The sequence below is a fragment of the Diceros bicornis genome, chromosome 12 (genome assembly GCF_020826845.1).
Source record: "Diceros bicornis minor isolate mBicDic1 chromosome 12, mDicBic1.mat.cur, whole genome shotgun sequence".
NCBI lineage: Eukaryota > Metazoa > Chordata > Mammalia > Perissodactyla > Rhinocerotidae > Diceros > Diceros bicornis.
Window position 1 is genome coordinate 38,667,922 of NC_080751.1, and position 15,282 is coordinate 38,683,203.

At 33.7% G+C, this 15,282-nt stretch overlaps 1 protein-coding gene across 3 annotated transcripts in view; it reads left to right on the plus strand.

Annotated features, from left to right (window-relative positions):
* PIGF (phosphatidylinositol glycan anchor biosynthesis class F) overlaps positions 1-15,282 on the plus strand; it is a 33,264-nt gene that overhangs the window by 17,342 nt on the left and 640 nt on the right. For all 3 annotated transcript variants that reach the window (XM_058551304.1, XM_058551305.1, XM_058551303.1), the window contains exon 5: positions 3,742-3,850. In XM_058551304.1, the coding sequence (XP_058407287.1) occupies positions 3,742-3,850 (109 nt within the window). The remainder of the gene's footprint in view (positions 1-3,741; positions 3,851-15,282) is intronic.

The window sequence follows — 15,282 nt, forward strand, 5'->3', positions numbered from 1 at the left end:
ACACACCACTTATCAAGCCATGCTGTGGCAGGTGTCCCACATATAAAAAGTAGAGGAAGATGGGCATGGATGTTAGCCCAGGGCCAATCTTCCTCAGCAAAAAGGGGAGAATTGGCAACAGACGTTAGCTCAGGGCTAATCTTCCTCACCAAAAAAAAAAAAAAAAAAATCTGAGGCAAAATGATTTCCAACAATTATAGTAAAGTCATTTTCAGACTTTAAGCATCTGAAATCTATTTTCTGTGTACCCTTTCTCAAGAATCTATTGAAGGAGATGCTTTGAAGAAAGAAAAAGGAAAATAGAAGGAGGGAGTCTCAGAAGCCAGGGAGCAGGAGACCCCAAAGCGCTGAGATAGGCAAAGGGAATTCATAATATGATGGTGTAGGGAACTCAAGATACAGCTGTGCTTTAGGCTTGGCGAGCACCCAGTCCAGTTTGGAGCAGGTGAAGTGTCTCCACAAAAGAAAGAGAGAGAAAGAGCACCAACAAGCATTGAGAGGTGATGTTTAGTTTCTTTGGAATACTTGAGGATGATTGTGTGACAGGTACCTTAGCAAATGGAGGGTAAAAAAGAGGAAATTCTTAACATCCAAAGAAAATTAAAAATTAACTGTAAGAAGGGAAATATAATTGTGGTTTACTGTGTGGTTCAGCTGTGATGAATATTTTCATACTCATAATAAGGTATATACTGTGCTGTTGATTCAGCTGAGAGGAGATGTTACTGTCCAAGAGGGGATGAGGAGTCAGAAATGTGTATGTGGGGATGGGAGGCTTGTGGGTAGAACGCTAAATCCTCTTCCATTGTAGACAGCAGAAAGTAACTAAATCTTGAAAAATCTATACATAATGTATGTTCTTTTAAATTTGAAGTACATAGAAGAAACAGTGAAGAGTTGCAAGTATCTGCCTCAGGATCGCAAATCGGGAGTGGGGAGGGATGCAGGGAGGAGTTCTTCTTATTATTACTAGTCTAATTGTGATCTTTGACTTTAAAGGTGTTTATATATGCTATTTTGATAAATGTAAAATTTTAATTTTAAAAAGAGAGGCTCTAGAGTTTTTGTGTTTTTTAAACTAGGTCTTGGTTCCATTTTTTCTACATTTATTATATGTAAGATCTAAACATTCTTGGACACATCAGACAAAATAGAGGACATCCTCTTGGATGTTTGCACTTTTTATTATAACAAATATAAGATGGCCACAAGGGTGCTCTAATGATGAAAAATATGAAGACATGGATCTTGCCCCTTAGCCCTAGGAACTTGGAGCTTAGAGGTTAGATAAGACACGTACATAAATCTTAATGAAACATAGCTCTGATCATATTGCTGCCTTGATTTAAAACCTTCAGTGGCTCCTTTAGTTTGACCTTTAAGGCTTTTCTAAAGTCCTAACCCTAAATCTACCACAATGAGATACCACTTGACACCCACTGATATGGCTATAATCAATAATAACAAGTGTTAGGGAGGTTGTGGAAAAATGGAAACACTCGTACACTGCTGGGGGGAATATAAAATGACTTAGCTGCTTTGACAAACAGTCTGGCAGTTCTCAAAATGTTAAACGTAGAGTTACTGTATGACCCAGCAATTCTATTCCTTAGTCTGTCCCCCAGAAAAATGAGAGCATATGTCCACACAAAACTTGTTCATTAACGTTTATAGTAGCATTATGCATAGTAGCCACAAAGTCAAAACAACGCAGATATCCATCAACTGATGCATGGAAAAAATAAAATGTGGTATATCCATACAACAAAATATTATTTGGCAATACAAAAGAATTTTTACATGGTACAAAATGGATGAATCTTGAAACATTATGCTAAGTGCAAGAAGCCAGTCACAAAAGACCACACATTATATGATTCCATTTATATGAAATGGTCAGAATGGGTAAATCCATAGAGACAGAAAGTAGATTAGTGGTTGCCTAGGGCTAAGGAGAAGAGGAGATGAGGAATGACTGCTAATGGGCAAAGGGTTTCATTTTGGGGTGATGGTTGCACAACTCTGTAAATATACTAAAAAACACTGAATTGTTCACTTTAAATGAGTGAATTGTATGGCTGGAAAAAGATTTTCTGGGGCAAGTTTTTACTGTACTCAATAAAGCTGTTTTTTAAAAAAATCCTAACTCTAACCTGCTTTTCCGGTCTTCTACTTGGCCTCAACCAATTTTACTTATGTCCTTTTTACCTGCAATACAGCTCTTTCTCTAGTTCTTCAAGAGTAAATGCTACCAGTTCTTCCAAATCCAGCTGAACTTCCTCCTCTTCCATAAAATGGAAAAAGTAAACTCTTCCCAGCAGAAAGTAAACTCTGCTCTCAACATCTACCACACTTTATGTCTCTAGGCACATCACTTATGGATTGCAAATAGAGGAGTTGCATGTTAAGTAAAAGCTAGTCAACATTTGTCAGCCACGTATAGTCAAAATTTACCTTAGAAAATCCTTTAAATTGCCCAATAGTACAGTTCTCTCTTTGTGTTCAACTTGCCAGTTTTTTCCCAAGATTGGAACAGATCGCTGATCTGTTGAATGTTAGTTGAAGAAACATACTTGCATTTATAGGTGTTATGTAAAATAAAAAAAGATAATAAAGCCCAGCAAATAACACAAATTTGGATATGTGGTGATTGCCTCGAACCTTCTTCCAGCCTCAATTTTCAATAGAAACAAGTTAAAGCTCTTACTTTATATAGGTGGGGAGGGGGAGTAATGAGATGGACAGGTGATAGAAGGATTGATTTATGAACTGACTTGTCATCTGGGACTTCTTTAATTCAGTGTACATTTTGTGTGTAGTAATTGGCCAATTTCTAATGAAAGAAGTCATCTAACAAAACAAATGTTTTCCTCTTTTTTCCACACTAGCTGGAAGAAACTGCTTCTCATAAACTTCGTAATAAGTCAACTTCGTATTTTTAAACAATTGAATATTTGGACCCCCCATTACTGCATTGTGGTGGGGTTTTACTCTACTGTAACCAGGCTTATGTTCTACGCAGCTAAGTAATGCTATGAGAGACAGGCTGAAACTAAGATCTAAGAGAATGGCAGAATTATGTCTTTCCACCTTTGCACTCTAAGATGTGCACTTAATAAATAAGCATGGTGGGCAGAATCACTGGATCTTTTGAAATATTTTGCTTTCGTTCTCTACTCTTGCCCCACCAAATAGAGTTGATTTGTTTAAATGAAATGTGCCATACACAGGACTAGTTGAGTAATAATGCTCCCTCCATATGATGGAATCTAGTATAACTGTTAAGGGAAAACACAACAGCAAAACTGGGTTTATAACATGATGCATTTGAGTTTTGTTTTGAAGGATATATACATATATGTGTGCATATTTGCAAATATGCATAGCATGTATCATTCTAAACAAAGCTGTATATGTATTTGTGCATGCATAAAATATCTGGAAGGATATGGATTAAGTTGCTAATAGCAGTTGCTCTGGAAAGGGTGGGAGAAGACTTAGCTTTCATTGCAAATGCTCTTTTGTATTGTTTGACTTTCACCATGTGCATATATTACCTTTTTAACTGAAAATTGGAATTAATTGTTAATAGTTCATGGTAAATATTTTTATGTCAATTTGAGATGCTAATTTTAAATGAACAGAACATATATGTATAGTGTTAGTTTATGCTCCTGTTTGTTTAATTCTCCAGCAACTAAGATATATACCACCAGTAATTTACATATTTGTGTTTTACAGAGTTACATCTGTTTGGGAGAATAGTCTCCAGATCACTACCATTTCTAGTTTTGTAGGAACATGGCTTGGAGCCTTTCCTATTCCACTCGATTGGGAAAGACCGTGGCAGGTTGGTTTCAGCTATTTAAAGCAATAAAATAAATGTTTGTACAATGATAGTAAAACTGATGAAGTTAACTGGTATGTATATATAAATTGTTTTGTTCAATTAAGTAGGCTTGCCAGTTCCCTCTGTCACTGTTATCTTGGCGACTGCTTATTGGGACCTGTCTCAGTGCCACAGGCATACAGATCAGTCTGGTTCTATTTTCCATCACTATTTTTTCTACATGTATAGGTGAATAAATAAGCTTAGTTTGTGAATATGTATAGGAGTTTTTAAAAAATAGGCTAGAAGTTGCAGGAATTTCCTATTTTCAACTTTGGTATTCATTGCCTTTGTGGTCTTAGATTCATATTTTCTTAACTTGATTGATGGCCAAATTGAATGTTGATCTTGCAATATTTTTTAAAAGCATATAGCAAAGTGGGTTTTGAAATAGGGGATGTGATATCGAAAGAAGCTCATAAACATCATGTTTTTTGTTTCCTATTACAATAGCACATAAAGCATTATGAGATAAGTGTTCTTTTTATCCCTATTCTACAGACGAGGAAACTGATACCTGGAGGATATGTAATATTTCCAAGGTCACTGAGCTAGTAACGGATATATCTTTGTCTTAATTTTTAATAGCGTCATAGTATGCCATTTTATAGTTATTCTAAAGTTTATTTAACAAATTCACCATTGATCATTTAGGCTGTTGCCAATATTTCACTATTATAAAAAGTTCTATGATAATCATCTTTGAATCTATATCTTCATGGATGTTTCCAATTATTTTCTTGAGAATTTCTCTCAAATGGACTTGTGGTATTAAAAATAAATATACTTTCTTTTTCCAACATGAAGAGAATTTTTTTCTTATTACGAAGACAGTATACATTTATTTAGAAAATTTAAGCAATTCTAATAATTATAAAGAAGAAAGTAAAAATTATCAAATATCCAACCACCCAGAGGCAACGCCCATTTGTATTTTGATGATAATTTTTGCAGCTCTCACTCCATGTGTATAACTATTCATAATATATGTTATTTTTAATCCGCTTTTTTTTCCCTTCAACAGTATATTATGGAGCTCATTCCGTGTCAGTGAAAATTTACATATACGTATATTCCATTATTTGGGTAAAATCATATACCAATTTCTTATTAATGGATATTTAAATTGTTCCGTTTTCCCTATTATTTATTTATTATTATTATTATTAATTATAGTGATTACCATACTTAAACATATATCTTTGCATATTTATGTGTCCAGTTTTCTCTTTAGTGTAAATTCTTAGGTAATGAGTGACTGGGTTAAATCTTTGATATATATCTCACTTTCCAGAGGCCTTTGAGGCATCCTTATTATATGTCTTGCACTTAACTGCCTACTTTAAAGTCCGTCCTTTGTGCTTTCTGTTAGATGTTGTCTCCCAGACCGACGAGTTGGTCTTTTACATTCAATAAGTATGGTGGGTTTGCCTTTCCCTATATTGGTTCTTCACCTACTATGTTATAGAAATCCCTGGAGGTTTGGGATGTGTGGTGTCACTGATACTGTTCCCCAGGTTTTGGTGCTAATAAAGGTTTTCTTTATATTTCCTTGGCCATCTCAATGATCACTGGAAGATGGGGATTCATCTATACTCAAGTTACCATATTATGGAACTTAGTTTCATTCAGCAGTGTCAGTGATTTCTAAATTGGAGGACAATCAAAATCATTGAAACATATACATAGAAAATTGTGTTTTACTCTGTAGTAGATTCATTACTTTCAGATATGTGCAATTAAATGTAAATACAAAGTGTTGATATATAAAGCACCGTGGGCCATCAGCTTTAATGAGTTGGTAAGGTAATGTGTAATTAACATGTCAGTTTGCATATAGATGGAATCTGATATCTTATACTTGTTTAAATCTTCTGTTTACAAGACCATGCAGAAGTAGAAACTGAATCATGGGGAGTAGATGTGCCTTTGTAAAATATGGGATTAGTTTTTCATAGAAAGTATATATGTTAATTATTTACAATCCAGTTATCCATTTTGGATTGTTCAGGCTTTTAGTTACTGACTCTCATTTTTCTACCTCTTGTTTACAGTAAGGTGAGCTGGATCCAAATTGATGGTATCAGACTTTTTAAATCAATATAAAGTTTCCATTTGAATTACTGACTTTTAAAAAATATTTTCTAGCTAGCTAATTTAAATATATGACAAGTGTTGGAATTCATTAAGAATGTTTCATTTGACTGGACTATTATAGGTTGTTTAATTATCTTTACTGTTGGGTTGTTTTTATAGTGTTCCAGGTTAATGACCCACTTATTCACTATAATCTTTTAAAATTATGATATATATTGTTGGTGGGATGATAGAATGATGTATAATTAATCATCTTTTATTCATATAATAATCGCCTGCCCCTCTCCCTTTTAGCAGTTATTTACTGATAAACTAGAGAAATGATGAGGTTTCATTTTTTTCTTTCACTTTTTATTTTCAGCAAACAAGGTTTTTTTTTTTTTGCTTTTTGCTTCATAAGTCTCACTACACAGAATAAGTACTCAGTGTGGCTCATGGTGCTGACAGAATCTGCCAGAGAAACAATAAACCAGATAAAGGAATATGGCAGTACCTCAAAATGGAGATTTTTCTAGAGCAAAATTTCATGAGAAGATCCTACTGTATACACTTTATTATCTAAAATATAACACGTATTAAGAAGAGATTTTAGTTCTCCGTTCCTTGTAGCCCAATACAGATTTGATATGTTTGTGGTAAAGCAAGTTTTTCTGGATTGTGATCTGGTTTTATTTATATTCTAGTAAGAGAAACAAGAGTAGCTGGTTAAGCAATTATACCTTCTTTAACAACGTGCACACACAAACAACCCCACAAAAACTTTTACATGTTTTAGTTCAATTTTCCCTACTTTGAACTCAAATCTAACTTTGTATCAAGTTCCAGAGGCCGAACATAAGATTATAATGATGTGAGTTCTGTACTCAGCAATTTCAAACATATTTATATTTTTTAAATTGTTGCTTCACTAAATGACTGGCAAGGCCCACTGAAAATATGTAATCTCAACAGAAAAGTTTTTCACATACTAATATGAATTTTGAATAATTTTAAGTAATGACAAGTGATGAAAGATACCAGGCATCTTTAGTTGGAGGAAGCCTGCCCATTGTGGGCGCAGCAAGAGGATTTGGCAGGGGGGCTACCCACTACATTGCTGGTCATCTTTGTTGTTGTTTAAAAAAAAATCTGAAAGTCATCTTACTTCTCTTCCCTGCTTAATTATTTGCCTTTAAATATCAGCCAGAAAATAAACACTTGAATTACCCATAACCCAGACAGCCTTCTTCACGCCCAGAGAAAGCTTATAGTTACTGACAAAATAAATATTTTGACTGTGGAAAACCTTTGTACATTATTAATTTGATGCTTTATCTGCTGTAACTAAATAGCTAATCAGTATTTGTTGAGTTCTTACTGTGTACAAAGTATATATTCTATGTAAGTATAACAGATACTTAAATATTACACAGGACTGGAATTTAATTTTTTTATAACTTTAATTTAGACTCAGATTGTGATTTAGATTCAGATTCAGATTTAATATGCTCTAATATTTTGCAGAATACTTATGAGCTTTTCATCTGGAAAATGTCTAAATTCTTTCCTTTATCAAAAATGGGCATTTCATGTTATAAAAAAAAAAATTAATGAGAGGTTAAGAAATGTTGGTTATTCTCAGCAAAGGAAATTTGCCACATTTTATTAATAGGTAGACATAATACGATTATTAAGAGCTCTGGCATCAGATTACTGAGTTCAAATCCTGGTTCTGCCACTTGCTAGTGAGGATTAAATAATATAATCTTTCTAAAGTACTTAGTTCAGAACTTGTTACATAGTTACTGCTTAATTAACGTTATGGGCATTTGTGATCTATAAAAGGAGTAGTTTAATGACTATTTTTAGCATTACAAAAAATGCAAATTCCATCAAGTTCCCAAAGTGTTAGAGTGTGTGTTAATTGTGTCAGTTTGTTATTTTATTCATTCTGCTCAGCAGTCCTTCAGTTGGTAGAGTGGATTGTTAATTCATCTTTTTGTTTCTCTGGTATTTGGATATTTACAGTGTTTGGATTTCACAAAATTTTTCAATCTTGTCTGACAGGCAATAGAAAGAAAACATAACATTTATAGATCTCTGTGTATGTACCAGGCATGGGGCTTGGCACTGTCACAAAAGTAACTTAATCCTGACAATTCTAGTGCAAGGTAGGTTTCATTCCCGTTTTTACACGGAAGAAAGTCACAGTGCGGGGAGAGGAGGACACACCTTGCTCAACATTACTCGGCTGATAAGAGGAAGACTTAGGATCCAAACCCGAGCCCCAGGACACCACGATTCTCTTCATTGCTGGAGACTCTGAAACATGGCTTTTCTTTTTAAAAAATGGCCATAGTTTAGATCTCTTTGGAAAAGCTTGAGTAGTTAATTATATTGCATTTCTTTTCCACATAAGAATTTCACTTAAATGCCATGACCACTCTGGTGGTGTATGCATTTTAGACCATAAGATTTAAAACATTTGTAGGAGAGTATTTGATGCTAATATGCAAAGCTTTTGTGCCTAGAAAACCCACAAATGCCTTTAAATTCTGGACCTCAATGCTGGTTCAATGGAATTGAACCAAATAATCAGATCTCTTCTGAGCGTACTTCTTATAAGTTGAAAAGTAAAATTGATTGAGATTGTCTTTAAAACAATTTAAAATCTTTTAAAAATATTAGTACTTATTCCCATCAGATACCAGATAAATGAGGCATTGTTATATTTAAAAATCCTTTTTTGTTTTCTCTAGTTGTATCAGGTTAAAAATTTAATATTTGTGAAATATATATATTCATTTTCTAAAGTCACAGATGCCACAGATAATTCTTTCATATATTGAAGCTAGAAATCATAAGGATTATAACTAAATGAATTACTGCAAATAATGCTAGAGTGAGGGATAAAACTAAGATTATGGATTTAATTGTTGAAGAGTTGCATGTTTTTAGGTTAACTGGTATATCTGTTACCAAAGGTATTGTACAGTGTTTTACACAGACCAAGATAAAATAGTAATTTATATGTTTCAAGCACGGAAAAAAACTATAATACTTAACTGACAGAAAATGGTTTTAGATTTAAAAGGTAGGCTCACTGTAGGGTAATCGTGTTGATAATGCTCTGCTAGCAGGACTTTCATGTGAGAGAAAGTGCTGGCCAAGTTAACTCATTTGCATGATCTTGGCAAGGACCATTTGGCATTACTTGGACAAGAAGTTCCAGACCAGGGACTACACCTCTCCACAAATAGCTCTTTCTAAATCTGTGCTGTTAGTCATAGGAGAGTGGTAGAGTATACACGGATCAGTGCAGATTTACAACCAGAGAAATGTATCCAGAGGATTAGATTCATCTGCACATGTATTCCTACATCAGGCAATAGCGTTTGCTTTAAGAACATCTGGAAAAACACATCACGTACAACCAAATTCAGAGGAAAATATAAATGATCATTTAAAACCAGTAGAAGTGTCAGCAGGCTTTGAAAGAATCCTATCAGCCATGCAAATGCAAATTTGTGATAAGCACAATAAACAAAACAAACATATTAAAAAGTAGCTTGTAAGAAATTTAGAACTAGCTGCCTGGGTTTTATCTTCCTTTTTTATCTGAAAGAGCCAGTATTCCTAATGGTTGTGAGTTATTCTGAGATTCTAGGTGTTCTGATCTGCAGAAAGTCAGTTTCCCCATGGTATCTGTGACAGCATATACCTCCCCCAAATTATATTTCAGCACACATTTTTTAAGAATTTATGTTATTAAAATTTATTCAAAATGAAATAATCTTAGTTAGCTCCTTAACTGCTTTTATGTAGGGGCTCAATGAATAGTTTTGAATGAATGTAGTTATTCAAATGGAGACTCTTAAAAATGACACGAATGTCTGCCAGTGGTTGGTTAAATTTCCATAGTTATGCTTCTTAAAATTTATGAAAAACAACAGCTAGGAGCAGGAATCACCCTGTTTCTGAGGGGAGGCTATACATATGGTTAATACAATGCAGTGTGTTGTATAGGCCTTGAGAGTTTTTTCTTGTCAGTTTGTACTCCCCAGACATTCATGTGAATAGCATATATTAGACATGATTATATTACAAGGGCAAGGGAATAGTTCCTACAGCTCCATATAACATTGCTCATGAACTGTTTTTATTTGTTCTAAACTGCTGGTTCTAATTATTACCTAGCAGTTACATAAGAAATACTTACATGAGTGATCATATAATTTTTTTAAGTTATAACATGTAATATACAAAATGATACTGATGTGTGGTACTTTACAGCTTTCATGACAAATTTTAAAATATTACTTCATTTAATACAATAGCCCCATGTTTAAGTACAAGAGGTACTATCATCCCTGTTTTGCATATTGGGAAACTGAGGCTCAGATGTTAAGTGACCTGGCCAAGGGCATACAGCCAGTAAGTGGCTGACCTGGCCCTGCAACTCAGATCATTCTCCCTCCATTGTCCCATGCTGCTTCTCAGAAAACCAAAGTAAAGCTCCCAAGTAAAATATGAAGTATTTTTAAAAGTAGCCTAATATTTTTGTATAAATAAACTTTTTGTTGAATATTTTAAACTAATTTAAAAAAACATCATTATCTAATTTCAAATACCTGATTATCATTTCAGTAAACCTGCAGCAGCTTATAAACTGCCATAGCCAGTGACATACCAAACTAGCTGTTATATGGAGTATCAAAATTTTGTGGGTATCATTTTAATGACATTACAAGGTTAAAAACCTATTTGCACTTAATATATATTATAGGAACCTAAATAATATCGTGCATGTTATCATTAAGTAAAATGTATTTAAACTTTATTCTCAAATCACATAACAACAAACAAATGCCATTTACATCATTGAAATTGATCCTTAAAACTCTGAAACCAAAATGTAAAGGGTCACTGTATTTCTTTGGTCAACTAGAACAGTTAATAAGATACTTGTTAGGGTACAGTGATGAAGAGTACAGGGATTCTTAAACAAGATTCCATAGATGGACTTCAGAAGGCTGTGAACCCTGAAATTATATTCAATATATATGGATCATGTTTGACAAGAAGGAAACATTCTCTTAGATTAGTTTTTAAAAAATATTTTTAAAGTTCTTAAAATTTGGGCAGGAGTTTTTTAATAGGAGCAGCTTTAGAGATGGTGTATTTGGGGAATGATAGTGTTCTAGATTATAATGACAACTTATTTCATATGTGCCTATTAATAATATGAACTAAAAGATTATCATCAATTATAGCTCACATGTATTGGTCACTTGTACTATGTGCCAGATACTGTTATAGGTAAGTTATAAGTACCACATAGTGCATTATCTCATTTAATCATTACAGCAACCCCATGAGGTGTTTGATGATGATCCTCATTTTGCAGATGAGAAACCAAGGCACAGAAAAGTTAGGTGACTTGCCCAGGGTCACATATTTAATAAATGGCAGAGCCAAGACTCAAATCGTCTAATACAAAAATCAGTGTTCTTAATCACCCTTCTGTACTACTTAAAACATGCTTTGAAAAATATCAAACACTACATAGATATATTAGTACATTTTCCTTTCCTAAAATGTAAGCAGAGTTCTGTAGTACTGCCTGATCAGAAGAGAGTCTTCAGGTGGAGATAAGCTTGTATAATTTTGAATAGGTCTTTTAACCAGCAATAATATTGATTTGTTTAACAAAGAAAACAAGCAAAGTTATATCTATATTACTAAGGGTTTTTTTTTTTTTAGCTTATTAGTGAAATTGTTTTATTTCTGAGAGAAAAAAACTTATTGCTGGTACCATGTACCCAGACCCTATATTAGGCCTTCGTTAATGCTGATTATTTTAAGAGAACACTGACCTTTTTTGGTTTAAGTGATGAAAAATACATTATAAGGAGTCATTTGATTTAGAGAAAGAATAATAGTAGCACTTTAAGCAAGATGCTTTCTTCACATGGTGTAGCTACTCATTTTTTAAAATAGGTTTTTCTTTTTGACAGTAATCTTAATAATTTTACCACCTGCATTGTATTATCTTTAGTTATGCAACAGGGTTTTTTAGTGATTTTTAAAAAATCATTTAAATTTATAAAAAACTGGATAAAAAGAAGACGGTCATTTTGGTGGCAGATGCTTGTGAATGACTTCCTTTACATGAATGTCTGTTTTGAGTTTTCTATTTTCCTTAAACAAAATAAGATAATTATATATAGCCATAATTTGGAGAACCATAATTTGGAGAAATATTTAGAGGGGTGCAGTTGAATTGTCTGTTCAATAGATGATACCATGTTTTTTTTTTTAAATCCTATTTGTGGCATAAAGAATGTTAAATAGAACCATCTCAGTATGTGAGACAACAGTTTTAAATGGAAAACTTCAAGATCTAATTATGAAAATACATGATTAAGCTAGGATTGGTTGACAAGTCAATATGAATTCTGTTGCCATAGTATAGCTTTGAATTTTTTAAAGCAATTATAAGGTTAGTAGGAAATTGGTTGAAGAAAGGTTATTAGTGGGCAGCCTCCCCCAACTCCCTTCAACTGCTTCTTTTGCCATTTCCTAGCTGGGTCTACAAAAATCAGGAAAGCTGCCCTTATATAAAGAAATTCTCTTATAAAAAAATGACTGTTACAATTAAGGACCACTTATTTCAGGATAGTCAAGCAGGAACCCCTGATCATCACTAGCAAACAGTCTTCAAAGCCAGTCCAACATTTTAATTTGCTGATGACATGGATTTCTTGAGACGCTGAATAACGCCAGCGTTCCAAGCCTTAACCCCTTGTTAGACAAAACTTTTGAACCAATATTTACTTCATTTTTAGCATTCCACTGGAGGTGAAATATGGCAGCTGTTTAAAGAATGTGTGTGTGAATGTGTATGTATGTGTTTGGAAACAAAGAGCCATACTGGGATTACAGTGTGATTAAAATAGAATTTAGTAACCCAAATTGGAATTTGGCTGAGATTCACGAGGGATTATTATCCTCCCTACACTTTGACAATACGCTCTTTAACAAAGTACAGGTGCTCACATGTGGCCAATGATGAGTAGACTCAGCATGAGAAACAGAGGAAAGAGTATTATCCCGAATGTTTACAAAGGTGTTAAATAAAAACTATTAAGGTAAGAAGTTCAGTGCTTTACATAGATAGTCAACTATGCATATTATTTTATTTGTAACCCCATGTGTTAAGATGGGACACTGTTAAGGTAACAATCACTTAAAAAGCAACAACCAACAAACCAGTATTTAATTTGGTACTTAAAATTAATAATTAAAACTCAAATGGAAGCAATGCCGAAAGTAAGATAATTCACAATAAAAACCATTAATTCAGGCTTTTATGGAAATATGATAATTCAACATGGGCTAACCTAAAATGTACCTTTAGAGATAGAATAAGGGTATAAGTTAGCAAAGTATTAAATAAGATTTCAAAGAGCCCCTAAAATTATTTTTAAGAACTTCAGAACTGATTATCTAAATGCAAAAATAATAACTAAGTTTAAGTTCTTTCATACATGTCCTTATTTGAAGCAGTGTATTTGCATTCACTAGCAAAATTCACGTCAATAAGATACTTTTGAAGTATTTTATTTCCCAGATATTTCACTACTTTGAACTAGTTGTTCCAGTGATTAGTCTGAATTTCTACTGAAACCTAAGTGTTTAACGAAGACGTGCTTCTGAAAATAAGGCAGTTTTTCTACAATCTGCTTATGAATAGAAAACAAATCTTTGGTTTTTAGTTAAAGTGGCAGGAAGGATTTTGCAAAAAGAACTACCAAAAAACCAAAGCAATGAAAAGGCTCTTAATAAGCAATGGGAAACTCCAAACCCCATCAAGGTCAATAGAGTACCTAAGGCACCTCAGGTTCAGATGATACAATCATCTTTGCTTAGAGTTCTAATAATCTATATACAGGATTTTTACCATCTTAAGAATGTGAAGCTGAAAAGGTAATGTCCAACAATGATTACTGTGAATAAGAAAGAAAAGAATAATAAGAATTGATAAATGGGAGAGAGATTGGAGTTCATCTCTTCTACCTTCCATATTTATGGATGAGGATCTGACGCTTAATCAAGAAACAGGTGACACCAGAGGTTTTGTTTGCAGATTTCTAGTCCATTTCTTTTAGGGCAGGACAAATTCTAGATTTTAACTTTCATTGGCTAGTAAACCAAGGATGAAGAGTTTCAGAGATGTGAATTTGAGAGAAAAAAAATATCCCCATCAAATCCCCAAAGGCAAGTTGGAAATGTGTAATACTTTACTGTCTTAATTCCTTTATACCATGTGTTGGACAATTTAGCTAATACACTAATTGATTTATACAATTCCATCTAAAAATAGCAGACCAAAAGTAAATGAAAAAGTTACATAAGATTCCACTTGAGCATACATGAGGCCATGATACTTAATGTGAACCACCACTTCTTGGGAGAAAGAAGACATCCACTGTCCAGTTCAGAGAGGAAGCTCCTGACTAGTTATCCAGTAGACTCTCCACTCTTCAATGGGGAAGATGATGCTATGTTTTAAAAAATCTCTACAAAGCTCACATACAAGACAGTACATCCTAGATTTGTGACTGATATGAGCATTTAAGGCTGTCATTTTCAAGTATAAAAGTTTAGTGTTCCATTACCCAATCTGTGCAATAGACATAGCTATAAGCTCAAGTCATAGAAATTAACAGAAGCTCACCAAAGACATAAAGAAATCATAATTTAGGCAACAGCAAGTTTAAATGTAGGAAAGGCTGGAAGATATTTATGGATTAGATTATGCTTCTCTGAACTGTATTAGTTTGTTCACAATGAAACTTTGTCTAACACTATTGTTTGTTGCATGGCATTTGGAATAAGGCAGATCCACAGCAGACCAAACAAGGAACCTTAAGTAGGTAATAGAACTAGTAATTAAGATGGTTCACCTCTAACACAGTTCTATGGCCTGTTCCCCCAGAGAAAGATTAGAAATGGCTCCATTATACCAAATAAGCTTCACAGGTGAACATGAAAAATTTTTTTTAAAGCAAGGCCTTTCACCTAGGGACCAACATGCACTGCTTGTAGATGAAATATATCAACATTATTTACTTCTGGCTTGATGTAATATTGTGAAATGTAATATGGCTGGAGAAAATGAGCATTTGGAAGCCAGTATTTCATTTAACTTACACTCTAGGTGTGTACTTAAGTTGTAGTTCTATAACTTCTGCTATGGTTCCAATGTCTATATCCGAAAGGTGGCATCAGTTTTATTATGGAAGCAGTTGCTT